Source organism: Cordyceps javanica, chromosome 5, assembly GCF_051103115.1.
Source record: "Cordyceps javanica chromosome 5, complete sequence".
NCBI classification, from domain to species: Eukaryota; Fungi; Ascomycota; class Sordariomycetes; order Hypocreales; family Cordycipitaceae; genus Cordyceps; species Cordyceps javanica.
The window spans coordinates 2,673,337-2,691,613 of record NC_139299.1 but is presented as its reverse complement, the minus strand read 5'-3'; the positions used below and the strand labels follow the sequence as shown (position 1 = coordinate 2,691,613).

Here is an 18,277-nt window from a genome sequence, read left to right as displayed (position 1 = left end):
ACGGGTAGGTAAACGAATCTAGAACTATTGGGCTAGACGATCCTAGATAGTTCCCGCTAACCTTCGAGTTTCTTTCTATGACGTAGAGAACTTCTAAGGTAGCCTTAATCGCACAAGTAGGCCGCTCTGATATCGTGCAAAGACTTATTACGGTGCTAACTATGACAGGAGCCTTTATTAAAAGAACTTCCCTAGCATAAGAAAAGGCTCGCAGGACTAGTTACTTTAATAAGCATGTAGACTAGCAGCGGATATAGATTCCCCGCAAAAGAATAGAACAATTATTAGCTCTTAGCAGAACGCCTAGCATTAACAAATAGAAGACAAATACGCATAGTAGATCGAACAAGGCAACACTTAATGCCCAAATTTATATCAAGATATGACGCAAAGACGCTACATGGCTAAAACCATGGTGTCCACAATGCCATGTAAATACAAGTCTATATCTAATACCTAAGTCTGCTCTATATTGGTGTCTTTTAGCAAAAAATCCCGCGTCGCGTATTAATACGTCATGGCTGATAGTTAGGGTATATGATGTCTATATTACTACGCTAATTCTACTATAATAGATCGTTTAACACATCGCGCATAGTAACCTTCGCAGACACTACTAAGATAATTAGCTTTACTATTTAGTAGCAAGATAATATACCTAAGATAACTATCCTACTCTTAGGTCGTTATTCTTAAAGCTCTAATAAGATAATATCTACAAGAGGTATTTTACTAGAATAAGCTATAGCTCTATCACCGAATTTTACTTCATTTATATTCTCTAATTTGATATAGATTAAGATGCGGAGATTCTACGTAGATAGGTAAGTATAGTAGTCACTAGCTCTATAGTTAATATACATATTCTCCGTTAAGCTTAGCTTCGTTAAGCGCCTTATTTAGTAATTTCTAAGTAGCGATTCCAACGTCTTAGAAAGGTTAGCACGCGTATGCCATATCTATCTTATTATTTCTCACTGGTCCTCTCTATCTACTATACTAGATAAATCCTATAGGTTAAAGTCACGTAACTATTTTAATTATAGATTAGCTTCCGTAGATATAGTAAGTAAGCAGTAATACTAAATCTAGTAGCTAGCATAATAACATTTTTATATGAATATACTAATAGCTACTTTCTATATAGTCCGCTAAACATTACCCTACGTATGATAGGGCTATGGTCTAATAGCGCGAATAGATTTCTAGTAAAGCTACTGCGAGGCTTGATAAATAGGTTGAGATACTTCTATGGCTTTTTGGACTAAGATATTATAGTAAAAGGGTATATCTATGTGGCTAACCCTAGGCTAGCCCACGGAACCTAAAGACTTATATACTATCTAGCTTTTACCTTTAGCGGCCTAGACACCTATAGGCTTACTTTAATTACGCTATTATTATATATTATTTGTGCTATGGAGAGCCCTAACCTATTCTAATATAAGACGCTAGCGAGCTAGAAGATTAAGGTTATAGAGAATAGAGCTCCGCTAATATATAGGTATAAGCGCGGGAATAGATCGGCGGATAAGGCATACTACTAAAGACCATATACGAAGGCAAAGGAAAGTATCTAGTAGATACGTAGGGCGACTTCGTATAAGACGCTTCGTAATACTAAAGGTATTACCTATACACTTAGGCATAGAATAGACTATTAATTTTCTTATTAGAAATTAGCTATACTTAGGTAAAGTAATATACCACTAAGGCAAACACATCTTTCGGTATATATAGGTCTAGCCTTCCCTTTGCCATACTAGCTACCGCAGTATAGAAGACTGCAAGAGCTATAGCGAGAGCCCCCGCTAAAGCGTAAAGGCGCTAGCAGGATCGGAGTAATAAGCTAAGGATATCCACGAGAAAACTAAGGTATAGGTCTACGAAGTAGAAGATAAAGTTAACGACGGAGAGAGTACTAGATCGAAGAATAGCATGATCCATGTTAGGGTAGGGAGCTATAACATAAGAAATAGTGGCCATAACGTACGCTAAAAGTAACATAACATCACTACGACTCTAACGATCAAGACATTTACCGCCACGTACCATAGTTAGGTAGACTAAGTAGTCGGACGCTACTTTTCTCATTGTATTGAAAGGTAGGAGCATAGGTTTCAGCGCAAACGGACAATAAGCCTGTATGAAACGGTAAATCGGAAGGCGCAGAGCCAGTAGGCAAAGCAGGGCACCACAGGCCACGAAGTACAAGAGCGTGATTTCGTACATGGCCACAGTAATGTAGGGAAAAAAGGGATTCAGGTCGAAAAATTACCGGTTCGATATTTATATGGTTTTGCTAGCTGTGGTAACGACCATCAGCACACAAAAGGATGTTTGTCTGATGTTTTCTTCGCTGCCACTGTCGCAACGAAGCCGCTAAGAAAGCCGTCGCTGCACTGTGAAATTCAAAGTCTCTGACTTCGTTGAATTCTCAATACGAGTGCATACCGGCATATTTACGACGCGACGAGTTGATGGCTAGCGGTGACTTTTGGCTTCAGTTTCACAGTGAACGGTTACTATGCAGCTGCGAGTGGGAAAGGGCGACGCTGAAGTGCCGAATGGTGGGAGCCCTGAGATGCAGGGTAGCTCAATTTGGCGGCCGCCATCCCAGTCAACTCTCTGACTTGCCCTTCAAAAGCAGCTTCCAACCCAATCTAGCAATGTACAGAGTAGAAAAGTGACTGTGTACTGGTAGGTCATGTTTGGCTCTTCCTCAAGCGCTCACTCAGCGTTCGGATGATTTGGGCTTCGTAAACCCGTCACTGATTGCGCCCACTACCAGCCTTGACCCTTCCTTCCACCGTGGTCGACAGTCGCAAATGTCTGCTCGACATGGCGTGGACGGTGGCACGCCGATCATACTACGCAGGATGCTTGCAGTCACCGGGTGGCCGCTCACCCGATGGAGAGTCTCTGGGTAGAGCTTCGTCTGGTGAAGCCAATGGACCGTATAGTTTTCTTTTTCGCCTCGAGGAAATTCTTCAGGGCTGTATCGGCAACCGCCACTTCGCACATGTCAAGCTGGTGAAGACCTAGTGCGCAGTGGGACAGCAGTTCCAGAACGCACTCGGATCCACTGAGGCGAAGACCCTTCACGTCCTCCAGCAGCCGGCTTAGGGACCATGAGAGACTGGTCAGGTCTGGTTTTTCCATGCATCGAAATACGGAAGCTCGTAATCATACAAGCCGACAGTATTAATGGCGACACCTCTCCTTCTGGCATTCTGCATAGCAGTGGTGGCGACTTGGAGATGGCAAGGCGGGAACTTTCAAGGTTTTGTTGGTTTTGTCGACACAACCGTAACCCGTCTTCCGGCACCGCCAGTCGTAATGGTAACTGTACGTATCGAGGATTTGTAGAGTCACACAGCCCGCGGTCCAGACCCAGGCCGTGCTGTGACGAAGCCGAGACGCAAAAAAAGGGATAGTTGGTGGCATCCGCTTCCATTGTCCCCCGCTGCCCCTCCTTCTCCCTCTTTCTGTAGCTCTGTCGCTCTGCCCTTTCTCGGTGGACATCGTCATCCTCGCCATCCATCCCTTGCCTGTAACCAGGTCATGGATGGCTAGCTGTGATGCAAGGCCAAGCAGCTCACAGCCTTGCTTCTTAATATTTGCCTTCTCGGTCGCCGTTTGGCGCTGCTTCCTCACAATACAGCCTTTTGTTGTCTTGGAGTGTGCAAACTCTACACCGGGAATAAACGCGTACGATGCCGGCTCATTTCTATTCCCCCCAACAAAACATGTGCGCCCCCTCCCGCGGCCAGTCGAAACCCAAGCAAAATTCTTCCGCAAAACCGACAATCCACAGTATTGTATATAATGAACAGGGGTAATCAGGGAGAAAGGTGGGACATTGGTCATCGGTGTCATCCTTACCTCTTGAGGACACAGCATCTTGCAAAGCGATGGTTCCCCTTCCGGTTGGGTTGGCTACAGTGGCGTTTGCAAGGCCAAGTAACAGTTCACGTAATTATCAGTAACCCGAGATTTCAAACGATGAGTACCAGTTCCTCGTGGATCAATATCGACGGTCACTCGCTCAATATATATATCTCAGCTCGCCAGCCAATACGTACACATGGCTTTTCTTTCTACCTGCCTTCAACCACGCGTTCGTCCGTGAATTCGTGATGGCTGGCGTGCCTCCGCAGTTTAGTGTGCCAAAGGTAGGTGTCTCCCCCACCTGCACTGCCCTACCAGAGGGTAGGGGGACAAGGGACAACACTAAGCAATAGCTCAGTTTCTCCACGGCCTTGTCGCCCTGGCCAGTTATCGGCGTACCGAGATCACCGAGTACTGGTCAGCCAACCCAGCGCACGCATCGCTGATCCGATCAACCCTCCCTGCAGCGCCTGCCTGCATATCAGATATCAATGGAGCCAACCCCCTGCCCGACCCTGACTATCCGAAGCACCAGAACGCAGCTACAGCTGATGGCACGAAAAGGAAACGCCGCTACGTGCGAGCTAGGGTCGCTGTAGATGATGTTGTTGACAGCCTTTTGACTGTTGAGATGCTATCGGAGCTCCGGCGTAGCTTGCGCGAAGCAAGAATGCAAACAGCCTCTAGCACCCAGACTCATTTTACCTTCCAAACACGCAGCGAAGCCACGTGCAAAGAGGAGGTCACCGAACACCTCAGCGCTCTCCAGACTCACTTCGATAAACTGCGATTGAACAAGCACTTCGAAACCGTGGCCAATAGATATCAAGCCGTCTTGATCGTGCAGTTCTTTGATCATCTGAAAGCCAGAAAAACGCGCCGATATTCGCTCGCTGAACTTTTTACTAGTATTGTGTTTAAAGATTGGGTACGGCAGAGCCTGAAAAGCAAGACGGAACAAGATAAGAAAGCAGCCATGCGGAAAAAACGGAAGAGCGAGGTGCACGGCTTTCGTTTCTGGCTTCAACTGTCAGACGCGTATGGGTGTGGCATACTCGCTACTATCCCCGAAAAGTTTAAGAACGAATAGTAAGTCGGGTCCCGAGACAGGACTGCTTCCTTGCTGACAGTGACAGCGGCCGACTGCTAGATGCCCGAGGCAGAACAGAATTACGCGCAAAAATTGATGCGTATTTTCCGAATTTGAAAGAGGACCTTGGTGACGTCTCTTATCTTGTACGCTACTTCGTCAGTAATAAAAAGCTTCCGGAAAGGAAACTGCTTGTCGAGACGTTGGACCAGGGCAAGGTGTCTGCGATGGAGGACGCGCACCTCCGAGAGCTCCTTCGCTTCGTCAGTGAAGTCCACGAGAACCCGGCCACATCGCTGCCAGCGCTCCGGTCGACCAGCGTTGTGAATTACGGCGAAGGAGCGTCGCATTGTGTCGACGCTTCAACGCCTGTGGACTGGCAGAATGAGTGGTCAGAGTATTTTTCCGCGTCTGCAGAGGCTGCTGACTGACCACGTCAAGTCAAGCTGACTCGCCTTGCCTAGTGCACCCATGAGAAAAGAAATTATGGCATACGGAAAATGCATACAGATAGATTGGAATTTTCGGTGCTGCAATGGGCAGAGTGCTTGTGTGAACGGCGCGGGGAGAGGTTGTGTCACCACAACCAGGAAGCTGTAGTCCCTTGTTTTAGCCTTGATGTGTTCTGGTTGTGTCTACAAAACCGAGAATGAAAATGCGCGGGCCGGATTGACTGGCTGAGATAGATTGTCAGAAACACCGGTAGGTGGCCTGAATTAGGTTGCTTGAAATAGCACAGCGTGGTACGAGCAGGTCAACAAGGTCAACTGTGGCAAACATATAGATAGGACCCAGCCGACCTCTCAAGCGCAAGCATGCCGCAACCCGTTATATCCTTGCCTGGAAGCGTATTCAGATCCACCCCAGTCAACCATCGGCGGGCGCGGTTTGCCACAATTAGAGCACAGCGAAGACTAGAATCTGAAGATGCCTACCGCGAGGTTAGGTCGAACTCTTTATCTTGTCATCGATTGAAGCAGCAGCATATTGGAGGTTTTGATCAAGTAGCCCGCGATGCGGAACATCAGCTATGGCTCTTGCGGCTGATGATTCTTGCGCAGCTAGCACAGCAAGAAAACGCACTGATTGACAAGCCCGCCGACGATGACACCAAGCGCGAACAACTGCAGAAAATGAGGCTGGATACGATGCAGATTCTGCAGGATATTTTGTGACCCAGGCCGACTGCAAAAGAGTTTTTAATAAATTGTTTCTTTCCCGGTCACTGGTGCATACGCCCCAGTTCATGTTCAGTGTCCCCATTTCGCTGCCAAGAAATTCCCAAACAATTTAATCAGAACACCCTAGCTCCTGTCACTCGCCAAGAAGTAGTCGTCCACGTCAGAGCTATCAATGGACTGCTTGACTCCACAAACTCCACTCACACCACCCAGCCCAGAGTAAGTAATGGGCGAAGCCAGGTCCCGTCAGGATCAGCTCCATGAACGGGTATCACAGCTTCGGCAATAACCTGGTGATAGACTTGACATGTCCATATATCGCTAGGCTGTTTTTTTGGACTCTAAGAAAGCTACCATTTATGACCCAGTAGCAGGCCTTGCAGATGGTCCGTGCCCGTATGCAGTGCTCCAAAATACAAGGGCAGAATGGTATGAATGCAACAACTGGAAATGGCTTCATGCACCTTACATTCACAAAATACTTCTGCTTGGTCGACGAGAGCAGAACAGCCTGAACCGGTGCATCCAAAGTTCAACTTCCGTCAACGATTAAGACTGTTACGCAATGTAGCCTGTCAGCATTGGCTGCTCGGGTGGACGGCTTCTCTGGACGTCCAAAATAGCCTGCGAAAGGTTTCTTGTCCGTAAATCTTGGGTGAGTCTGCAAGTTACGCGGGTTATGGTCGGCTTTCCATCAAGATATGGCGTTACTCCTGGCCAACGCTACTATTCCAAGGCATTTAAAATACCACCATTCCCGGGGCACAACACAGCTTCAGACCACTCTATCTTCTTGTTTAAGATTATATGATGGATCCAGTTACTCTACCCAAGAGGCGTGATAGGACACGGGACAACCTGGTGAGAGCTATCCTTCGCACGCTCCGAAGGTGCGACCAACTCAGCCGCCGGTACAGCGCCGATGTCTATATACTCGTTCGTTGGAAGAATAAGCACTATGAGTATTGCTCTACGGAGGAAGTAGCATTTCCGATCCCTCCAATGGACCTAGTAAGTGGAGTAAAAGGTTTATGCCACAATAGGAAACTGAACAGCTTGAAGGACAAGGTCTACCCCCCTGTACTGAGGAGGACGCCGGGAGATTTTCGGGATGTTAATCTAAAACATGCAAAATCGTGAAAAACGATAAAGCTTGGGGTACTGTGCAGTATACGTGTCGTATTTCAACTATTCTACTATATCTTTTTTCTTCCAGAAATCCATGCACGGCCGATTTTTTCAGAGAAATCTGCGAGAAGAATTCTGCTAGGAATGTAGCGGATTTGCAACTGTTACTAGGATGTTCCGCAACTATTTTGGCGGAGAGCTCCTATCTTTCTGGGTTACAGAGGAATCGATCACTAGTAAATGACCCCTAGTCTAGGAATGTTCGTTCTTGAATCTTTTGGAGAGGCTTTACAGTCATGGACCTTACCATCAATTTTCCCCGTCGCAGTAATGATTCAGGGCTGCCATCTGGTGTCTGGAGGCCTAGATTAGCGGCAAATGTGTGGAGATTTTGGGGAAGGCCATTTTGTCCATGGCTGTACAATAGCTTCTCACCATTACCCTGTTTCCTACGGGCAACAGTGAACACCAGCGTTTTGGTCCGTGGGAACGCCAATGCGGGGCTTGGTGGTTACAAATATGCAACTCATGAGTTCTACCTTGGCTCCCTATTCCAGCGCAGTCTGGGCCGGTAGGAGCTCGTTGGTCTAGCGCTGAAGGGGGAGGGTTTCAGGGTGTCCCGACTGTGGTCCACCGCCGACTGATGCGAACCGTTGGATCGGAGCAGCGGACGGCGCACTTTCGATCGCGGCGCAGCCTCCAGCCCTACACTGGCCTCAACGAGCAATGCTAGGCATGTAAGTCAACTACAGGGTCAAATAATTACTGTATAGTACGAGTCGGGTTATAATATTAATAAAAAAAGGGTTGTGAATTTGGAACTCAAGTTTGAAAAGAAGACTCTCGCAGCTGCCACTTCCACCTGCGTAGAACATAAGGGGGTAGTCTGCTGCCTGCTAAGCAGCCTGAGAAGAGTAAGTTCTTGGGAACCAGGGAGTTGGGGGGGCCAAAGGTATTTCGAGGAATCGAGAATACCACCAAATCTGTGGGTGTCAGAGGCAGCTTTGCCCGAGCACAGCTTCCCCCCACCAACTGCTCCACCATCAGTGTCTTGTAGTAGCTCAAGAAGCTCATAGGAGCCAGATTTAGATGAACGTTTAAGAGTAGAAAACCGACATAAGGATTATTCTTCAAGCTGCATTACGCAGTTTGCATGTACATAGAAGAACAATCAGCCTGTCAACTTTTCGCTTCGCCAAAGCGTCCTTATTCGACTTCTATGGCTTTTGAGCCATTACGAGGGCCTAGGGAGCAAATGGCTACAAGAGGCTGTACTGGTGCAGTCGGCCAACTGGGGCGGAGGCTACCCCCGCAGCCACAGATTCGGTGGTAAGCTTGTTTTTTCGAAATACCCTTGACCCGCCGACCTTTTGGTTCCCCAGAGCTCGCTCTTTTTAGGTCGCTCAGCAGCCCGCGCAGGATCATCGCGGCTGCCTGCTTTGGCTTTAGCTAGATACCACGTACCGATTGGTTGTCTATGCACTATTTTGCCGTCTTATTGTGCCCAGTAGCCCCCTTCCAAGCGGAAGCTACGCATAAGAGAGACCTTCTGCTCAGGTTGAGCAAGTGAGTACCGCAACGACAACTACGTACTCCGCCCAAGGGTTAACCCTAGAGCTGTCCTTCGCATGCTCGAAGGTGTGACCAACTGAGTCACCGCCACAGTGCCGATGGCTACATTCTTGTTCGGTGGAATATCCCAAGATGCGGCGGTTGAGTGATAGCGAGCTTTCTTCAAGACTTGCAGCAGGCTTAGCGCTGTGATTTTGGAGCACGCTAATTCGCTAACGCCTGTCTGTGCACTTCACTAAGGCACTTGATGTCGGTCCGCTTAGATCGTACTGACAACATGAGTAAGAGCTACTTTTCCCAACCCTCTTAATCGAAACACAAGGTCCGGTGCAGGTAATACGGCAATGTGAAGTATATTATTGTTCGGCTAGGTGTTCCCGCCGTGAATTTCAACAGCTAATGCTGCCATAAATACTCTTCTTGCTTATTTAGCTAACTAGTGTAGGCGATATTGTTCTAAATTAGGGGCAGCGCGAATAAGTCTCTCAAACGGCTTAATTACCTTAGTAGCGCGAACAAACACCTTCCATAAACAGCTCCATTTACCATTTTCTAGCTAGTACCAGCCCTACCACGCAAGACAGACATTAGCATCACCGCCAGGTACGGCGACGTCCATCAAGTTAAGTGCGCCCATAACCCCTCTATAATATAGCCAAAGTCTATCTACAGGACCGCGAATGCCGCGTACAACGTCAAAAGTCTCAGAATATCGAATCTTACCAGAAAAAATGCCTAAAACATCTCCTTTATACACTAAAACGATAGGGCACACATACAAGAAGGATTACTCTCTAGGAAGTAGAGTAACAAACATAGATTTATCACTCTCATCGCCATACTTCGCCAACAGATTTCTAAGCTAGGCATCTAAAAGGCCTATATACTCATATATTAACTCGAACTAAGCCTTTTCGTTAGCTAAATCCCATATATTCGCTAAGCTATTCCATAGGTCTTCAGGCATCCTCAGCCTCTTAGCTACGAATAGGTACTTTAGCCAAAGCCTACTAGTTCTATCGCCATAGCATAATATTATTACTCTATGCTCTAGGTAGGTAATAAACCACTCATACATATATTCTTATAATAATACCTTACCCTCTAGGTTATCGTCCGTGTGGGCCTTACAAAAGTTATTAAATTACGTCATATAGTAGTAGAGTATCTTATCGACGCTAGCTTTTCGCAAGTTTAATAGCCGCCACCAACGCTTACGGTACTCGCTCAGGCGATTATAGGTCAAATTATTAGCGCTAGTGCTTCGTAAAAAATCTCGCGTCGCTTATCTCTTAGGCTCGCTAAAGTTAGTTAGCAGTCCTTTCGCGTTCTTAACCTTCGTTAGGTCCATTTCATTTACAAGTTTCGTGATAATATCCTAAAAGAAAGCCTAGCTATACTACGATTAGATATCTCTTCCTACAAGCGTAGCGTTACCTATGTTTATATAACGAACGGCCTCCGCAAAGTCGCGCTTTATAACATCTATAACAAATACTTATATTTACGAGGTATTTATGGTCCACGAGCCTATCTACACTTCACTTATCAATACCTGGTGTAGCATACGATTTAACTTCTCATAGTCCACTAGTATTGACTCCATTACCTTAGATTTAGCAGCTAGCAATTATGGTAGCACCTATGGTGGAGGGGTGTACTCCATGTGTTTGGCGTTGTGCGACAGCTTACTCGATGTGGTATTAGAACCTACTTGATTAAAGACCTCTATATCGGCACTATCCCTAGCGTCGCTTAAGGCTTGTTCGCTGTCAGAATCCTTCTCTGGAGTTAGATCGTTTCCGAAGTCTGTTACCGCGGCTCCTTGGTCTCCAGACGGCGGGCTATTTAGCCCGGGTTCATATGCTAGAGGGCTATTCGGCGCATCGCCACTCTCCGGGGTTAAGGGCTCATAATGGTTGGTATTCTAGGTCGTCAATTTTCCTAGCCCTTTCTTCTTAGTCTTTCTTTTTTTTCTAGGCGCTTTATCTAGGCCCGCATAGTTCGTAGCGCTACGTTTCAAATCGGTCTATATTAGCCTATAAGAGCCTCGAAGTTTAGTTGCGGGCGCCTACTCGTCCGGCCGCGGTATAACGCTGTCGATTCCAGCTTGTAGTCGACTATCGCGAACTTGGACCTTTTAGCGTAAAATACTTATAGTAAGTGGCTTTCTTTATACACACTCAAAGCTATTAAGCTCTAAATGGTGGCGTTAACTTGTTCTTAGTCGGCAGTCGTGATACCATATTAGTCTAGAAGCTCCCCAATCTTCCGCGCCGCCAAAGCTACAATAAGGTCATCCATAGTTGCGCATGATGCGAGCGAACAGTTGCACGAGCCGAGTCAAGTATCTTTATCCGTTACCTGTTTGTTCCAGCGCTTTCGACAGCCAGCTGTTACTGTGGGCCTATGACTCATCAGCTAGCGGGTACAGAGACGTCATCACAACGTTCAGCATCAGCCGGCCCATTCCACTCTGGGCCTAGTGGTACTCCTATCGATTTTAGTATCCCTAATTTTCTGTACCAATTTTGGAGAGCTCTTTCCATCTGGAGTCTTTTGCTGCGGATTGAGAGTTAGCTCCCGGCTGAGGCGGACAGTCTCCTGGTGCAATTTTTTGGGGTATGAAATCGGGTCGGTGTTGGTAGCTTCACACTACGGCTGTGAGATACCTGTGGCTTGTAGGACTATGGGACTTGGATACGGATTACATCCAGCTACAGTTTGGAGTGTAAAGGAAGCTCGAAACTTGATGGGTTTGGCACTTTTGTTGTTTCCGATACGGTATATACGCGATTACATTCACCGCTTTTTGCTGTGATCTGACTGCTGCTGCTTCTTTTCTCATTGCATTTCGGTCTAATTGCTCTGTTTCGTTCTCCCTCTACACGCTGTCAGTAACCTATGCGCCGGGAGAAACAGGCGTTCGGGAACTGATGCTGAGGGCCTTTGACGAGACTCGCCCATTCCTTCCCCCGACTTCGTGGTCCCCAAGAGCTTACCCGCTTCTTGAGCTGCTTGGCGACAGCACCAAGGTTCTGAGCTGCAACCAGGAAGCCAAGTACCATCTGCGGCGACATGTCAACAGCTCTCTCCTGTATTTGCCAGCCCTCACGTTGCCTACTGGCTCCCTGGTGCACTCTTGATGTCCCTGTGACCTCTCCCGCCTCTCATGTCTTTGCTCCTGCAATTCAACGTGCCGGATGGGTGTAGCATCCCGAGTCGGTACAGGACCTGACATGTCTCAGCGCAGCCTCTTGCCATCAACTGGTGGAAGCCAGCCATGTGGGATCAACCGTGGCCCACCACCAACTTGTGGAAACCGTAGGATCGAGCACAGGACGGCCGCACTTTCGACCGGGCGCAGCCTCCAGCCCTATACTAGCCTCAGCCAGGCAATACTTGGCATGTATATCAACTTCAGGGTGAAATAATTATTATACAATAGGTACGGTTCGGGTTTAAAAAAAAAATGAGAATTCGCAACTCAATTTTGAAGACAAACTCCCTCGCAGCTGCCACTTCCAACCAACGCTACAGCCCAAGTAGTAGTGCACCCGTTGGCTCTACCATGGTAAGGTCAGCCGCTGCTTCTACATAACACCGGTCGCTACACATATACATAGACTGGCCTCGCTGCAGTAAACGTTCGAACCCTGCTATGCTGCCTAGTGTCAATCCGACATGGTGGTGGGAAACGTTAAGACGTAATTCTCCAGTGACAGTTAGGTGAACAGCTCCACCGAGCCAAGTCTTGGTTTGGTGGTTCGGCGCCCCGTACCAGCACCGCAGCCAGGTACGTAAGTCTAATGGTGATCTCTCTACCCAGTGTAACAACCACTTCACGCTCACGCTCCCTCAGGATGGGCTAACAAATACTACCTATACGGTAGCCGGTACTTATCTACTTGCTGAACGCTGGATGGTTTTTTTTGTTAGCAATTGATTTAATTTAGCCAGCGCTGTATGTAAACTCAGCGACAGCGGACGTGTTCCCAAGGTGTGCTACCCTGTTGGAAACGCAGAGAACAGCTCGCTTACATCGCGTTGATTCAAAATAGCCTGGAAAATGCGCTACTGGTAGTGTTATTTTGCAAGTTATATGATAGGTGGTGTTTGGTCGCCTGGAAACGAGGATCAACAATCACGATGAAATTTAGAAATGGAATGCAATGGAAGAGAATAATAATGAAATCATCTGCCTTCAGTAAACCTGCCGTAACAGATCAGCACACGTCTCAGACGTTCAAAATACTCTGGTTTAACAGGCATGGTAAATACGTATCTGCTGATAGGCTGAACTCCTGGGTTGCTTTCCCCTTTGGTACTAGCGTTACTTACTTGCGTATGAGTAGTTGGCCATGCAGCACTGCTCAGTACTGGGACGCGGCGAACTTATTTCAAGATAAACCAGCTCTGTAGCGCTCACGAATGCCTGCCGGACCAGAACTATGGCTTTAGCGGTGCAGTGGCGGTCGTGCCGGGCGGGAGAGTTGCTGGGTACGCGGTTATCGTGCTAGCTGGCCAAGAGCATCGGCGTGGATTGAAATACGCGCATACACCCGGCGCATGTATTTGTGGCATGGGTTTAACCTGCAGCCGACCTAGCATAATTCAGTAGGACACTATGTCGACTTTACGCTCCTGATTCGTAGACGATTTTCTTCCATTCGACTCCCACATTGGGCTTTTGGAGCCATTATTAGGTGGTTGGGCTAATGGCGGGAAGAGGATGTACAGCTGAAGGTGACAGGAGCACGGTCTGGACAACACCACCGATTTGGTGGTAAACCCCAACTCTTCGAAATATTCCTGTCCCCCCAACTCCCTTGTTCCCAAGAGTTTTCTCTTTTCAGGCTGCCTAGCAAACAGCCAACAAGGTTCTGTGCTGTAATCAGGAAACAGCCGACCAACTCCAGAAGATATGCCAGTACCGGTAGCTGTACCCTACTTGCCAGCTCTCAGCTGCCCTTTTTCACGGGACCTGCTGCACTCTGTGGTGCCCCGTCACGTCCCATGTGTCTCTTTTGTTTGCCCCTGTAATTCACCATGCCAGAAACACTGTGCTATCCTGAATCGGCGTATGGCCTAATATGTGTCGTGTCTTAACGCAACCTGTTGCCGTCAACTGGTGGAGGCCAGGCTCCAAAGCGTGGCTCTGTTCCATTTGTCTTAGCCCACTACCAACCGGGAGATCGACATGCTGTGTACCACCCAGTAGGGCCCCGCAGACTACGTCTCGTTTGGATTGGTCCTGTGCAACTGCTGGTTGCATGGTTTCCCTCCCAAGGTGTGCCTCGCATACTCTGCACGCCCTAGCCTTCCCGGGCGAGTACTGCGAGTGGTGAAGATGCGCTCCTGCAAGCCGATGTAGATCGGTATCTAGCCTGGAATGGATGCTGTGAGCAAATGCATTAGAATAAAAGGCAATATGTCGATTTTCTACTTCTATCCATTGTCCGGTGCTGTTGGATCTCGTTGCGGCTGCGAACTTGTCTTCCGAGTATTCTTATCCTCGCCACACTGGTACCTGACCATGAACCGCTGAATCTGGCGCTGACAGGGGTTCCTTGTACAGAAGGTACCCGCGCTGAAGTATCGTCCTCTTGTGGCCAGCACCAGGCTACCGCAATTTTGGTGGGAGGACATTTTTGGCTAAGGGAATTCTTCGATAAACCCTTGCCCCCCCAGCCCCGAAAAAGCCGCCGTCCCCAGGCGTTTCCCCTTCCTGGGTACTTCTGCTCGATGTACCCTGCAGCACCACCCTGGCCCACTGCACAAGGAGCCGCAGAACGATCTCTGCCACCTTCAGCATCCTACCACCCATATGTCCAGTGCAGCCTAAGAAGGACATTCGGTCAACCGTTACTCAACTGAAGCGTAAAGCAGCTGAAAAAAGGTATTGCCTTCTTTGCATTAACTTGTATATTTGTGAGCAGCCGCTTTTGAAGACATGGGCAATAAAGCGATCTTTGTCTCGGAGCTCCAAGCTTGCAATTGGTCGTGGGACAAGTTTTCGAAACTCCATGCCACTACTTCCCTGTGCAGGTTTGTTGGAGTACAGGTGATGGGCCAACCCTCTCTCGGTTCATCTTCGGGCTACGCCCACGCCTCACATCCTGGGCGCCAAAAAGATAAAACGGAAGAGCTAGCCTTACCAACGGGAATGTGACGTCAGGTTGGCGGTGCTGATTTGCGGGTTGACATCCGGGACCTGCGTTTTGAACCAAACATCTTCCATCAACGCCATGAATGGAAGGTGACCAATCAAGTAACCTCAGTTAGCGCGATTAAATTTAGCAAGGCTGTGACGCGGCCTCTCCGCAGAAACAAAGACTCCAGGAGAACACAGAAAACAGAATTCAGACCGTAGCCCTGCGGGTTAATCTTAATAGCCGGATTGCGCAAGTGTCATTTATTTTAAGAGAAGCTGTGCCATAAAAACCCGCGTGCTTGTCTTCCTCCCCTTCCGCCCGTCGTGTTCAAGCCTTCCTTCACCTGTCGCTATGACGAAAGCTACGCTAATTTGCAGTCGTTTACCCCAACCTCAGCCCTCAGGTCCAGAAGCAAATGAAAGTTCGCGGCTCTCCAATGGAAATCGATGGTCCTGCATTTCCCAATAAAGTGTGAGAATAAATGTTTGACCACTACAAGGCCGGCTTTGGTCAAGCACCTGCATCGTTTGAAGACCCAAGCGCACTATCAGGGAGACGAAGCAAGGCCCAGCTCATAGTTGCTCGTGGGCATTCTTCAAGCATATTCGGATGAAGGTTGATGGCTTCCACACCAACTTAGACGTCAAGGTGGACGAAAATGGCGGCGACAGGGACAGCCTTTTGCACCTGCTGCGTCGGCGCTTACTTGATAGCAGCTAGTCGCCTAAGTTATAGCAACAAGCTTTGCGTCATGTACGTTCACCTGCATGGAAGTCAATGCCGCTTACACAACTAGCGTGAAGGCTTGACCTTGTCCTCACGGGGGACATGCGCAAATAAGCACCTCGGCTCTGAGATCGGAAGTTGGGATGTCCTGTTCTTCGATTTCGCCGAGAATATCATTGTATATCATCTCCCATCGCTCTAGTTTCGCTTCCGCCCACTTGACCCAACCGATGTCGGCGTGGGGTTGGTTTGCAGCGCACGAAGAGTAAACGCCAAGACTTGACCCAGAGTAGTGAGATGCAGGCCGTTGTCGCCATCTGGATCAGCCATCCAGCCGGTAGATTCGCCAACGTCTTCTTTCGGGGCCCAGAGGTAATAGTAAGCAGTATTCGGCCCACCAAGCTGTAAACGCTTCGCCAGTGCAAATATAGTCAAATGGGATGCCGCCTGTGATCATGTACGAATACACCTGGGTGATGACCGCTGCGATACGCGCCAGCAAGTGATTTCGGAGGTTTGGTCAAGGCTTTATGCGCGAACCGCGACACGGTTCTCCTTCTCCTGTAATTTGCTGGGCGGTCTTTGCCCAACTCTACCCGTTCTTCGTTTGCTGGTCCTGCCGTTGTGCTGTTGAGTCTGTTTTACATGGCTTCTCTTCCCCATTCTGTAAGCTATGTGATTGTCGGCACAGTCACGGTCAAAATTGGCGTAACGAGTCTAATTTCCAAATAAGTCCAAAGCGACAAAGGGTAGGAGAGGCTCCAGCCAGATCACTTGAGCGCTTTCCCACGGCAAGGCCGAAGTATTTCATTTTCAGAGAGTGATTCGTTGAATACTATTGATATGCATATTTCTATTTCTTGATATTAATCCACAAATAACCAATGTGTATTTTGCGGCTATCTCAAAGTAATGGGCTGGTCGATCGCGGCGGCGTATCGAGCGCTCCTTGCGTTGGGTCTACATACTTAGCCTCCTTCCGGCCCAGTGAAGCATCAGGCGACCAGCTCCTCCTCCGTCGTCGGCCTCGTTGCTCATATTGCGTGCTGTCTGCAGGCTCCAATAACCCGATTTCATCCATTGTCGGTTCGTCAGTGCCCTGCATCGGTCGTGCTCTTTTTTTTGGACTTGCGCTGCGGCTGTTTGCCCGCCGACCCGTATAGACAAGGTTTTGGTATACAGTTGGGGACATGCTCTGCACCTGTGGTGTATTGTCACCGTCGAGTATTATAAGTTTCCGTTCAACACTCTGATTAAAAAAGACGCTTTTAGAGAGAATGGCAAGGGCAAAGCGACAAATGAGGAAGTGTGTCACCACCCCATAGAGCGGCTGCAACGGCAAGTTGTGATAATCTGTTTCAAGTTCGTTCGATGGGCTTTTCCAGAGTGCATGTAGAACCCATTTACCTTGCTTAGGGACAAAGGCGAAACGATGGTCGTCCCACAGCTTGTGTAGGTCACGACGTAACAAAATCGCATTATCCGCGCAGCGCGTATCCGAAGAGAGGTCAGGGTTGGCTGTGTAGGTGAACATGCTGTTGCGTTGCCACCATTCGCTGAGTGCTTGGGGTATTATGTGGGCAATCTCGTTCGCAAGCGTCGAAGCTGTGGCACGGCAGGTTTGGTCTCTTCTGCCCACGTCGTCTGTGGCGGTGGGCTCGATGTGCGGGCATCCAGCAGCCCATGATTCGGGGAGGGTGGTCGGACAGCGGAAGTTTTCGTAGGACGGTACAACTGGATACTGGTCATCTACGCTGCTAAGTTAGTACTAAGAGAACCGAAAATCAATATAGAACGAGAAACATTCTCAACGGCGGTAATGTCAAAGGAATCAACATCCGTACCGTCTGGGATTCGGAAATAGTAGCGTGTATTCAGAAGTACATCGTCTCTTTCGTCAGCCACCGCTGCGCCGTCTTTAGTCAGGGAGAGAAAGCCATCCCAACGAGAATTAGCGAGAATGGCACAAGCGATACGAGCCGTTTCGTGATGGATGCCTCGGCTGTCGAAGGCGGGAAGGCTGAGCAGGAGATTGTGCCCTTCGGGATACCCAGGATGCAAGAAGAAGATTTGCTGGGTATCGCTGGTGCCAAACGCCGACCGGCGGGTCTTCAGGCGTAGCAGAGACATTTTTACGAAGGTCGTGCGCCGTTTATGGTGAGTATCGTTGCGAAAGCCGCAGAGGGTAAAGGCGCGGAGTATTTGACCAATTTGTTCAGTTGACTTTTGCGTCTGTCTGGCGCCATTGGCAACCATGGCAGCCAGCGCGTCGCTCGCGTTGCTGTGGAGACGAGCCACCCTTATGACGTGTGTATATAGTGTGTCGTCGTCCGCGCATCCGTTACGTGGGGTGGCCGCCCCCAACAGCGACCACCCCAGCTGACCTCACCCAGGTACCTGATCTGTCTTGGTGCAAGTACCCTCAACGCTGCGACTTTGGTTCATTGTTCCTCATCACGACCTCCGCCTGCCATTTTTCCTGTCTTTCTCGTTCTGCCTCCTTCCACCCATTTTCCCATTCAGCCAATGGCAAA

The 18,277-nt window shown here is 48.6% G+C and overlaps 2 protein-coding genes across 2 annotated transcripts; one reads left to right on the top strand and one right to left on the bottom strand.

Moving 5' to 3' along the window:
- Positions 1 to 4,139: 4,139 nt before the first annotated feature.
- V2A60_008043 (uncharacterized protein) lies at positions 4,140 to 5,412 on the top strand (the record flags this gene model as incomplete). The annotated part of the gene is made up of 3 exons (XM_083259320.1): positions 4,140 to 4,175; positions 4,250 to 4,929; positions 5,028 to 5,412. 3 exons carry the CDS (start codon positions 4,140 to 4,142, stop codon positions 5,410 to 5,412), a joined length of 1,101 nt encoding a protein of 366 aa, XP_083115446.1.
- A 9,604-nt stretch (positions 5,413 to 15,016) lies between these two features.
- V2A60_008042 (HNH endonuclease signature motif containing protein) lies at positions 15,017 to 17,999 on the bottom strand (the record flags this gene model as incomplete). Its single annotated transcript, XM_083259319.1, has 3 exons — positions 15,017 to 15,138; positions 17,151 to 17,492; positions 17,588 to 17,999. 3 exons carry the CDS (start codon positions 17,997 to 17,999, stop codon positions 15,017 to 15,019), a joined length of 876 nt encoding a protein of 291 aa, XP_083115445.1.
- Between the last annotated feature and the right edge of the window lie 278 nt (positions 18,000 to 18,277).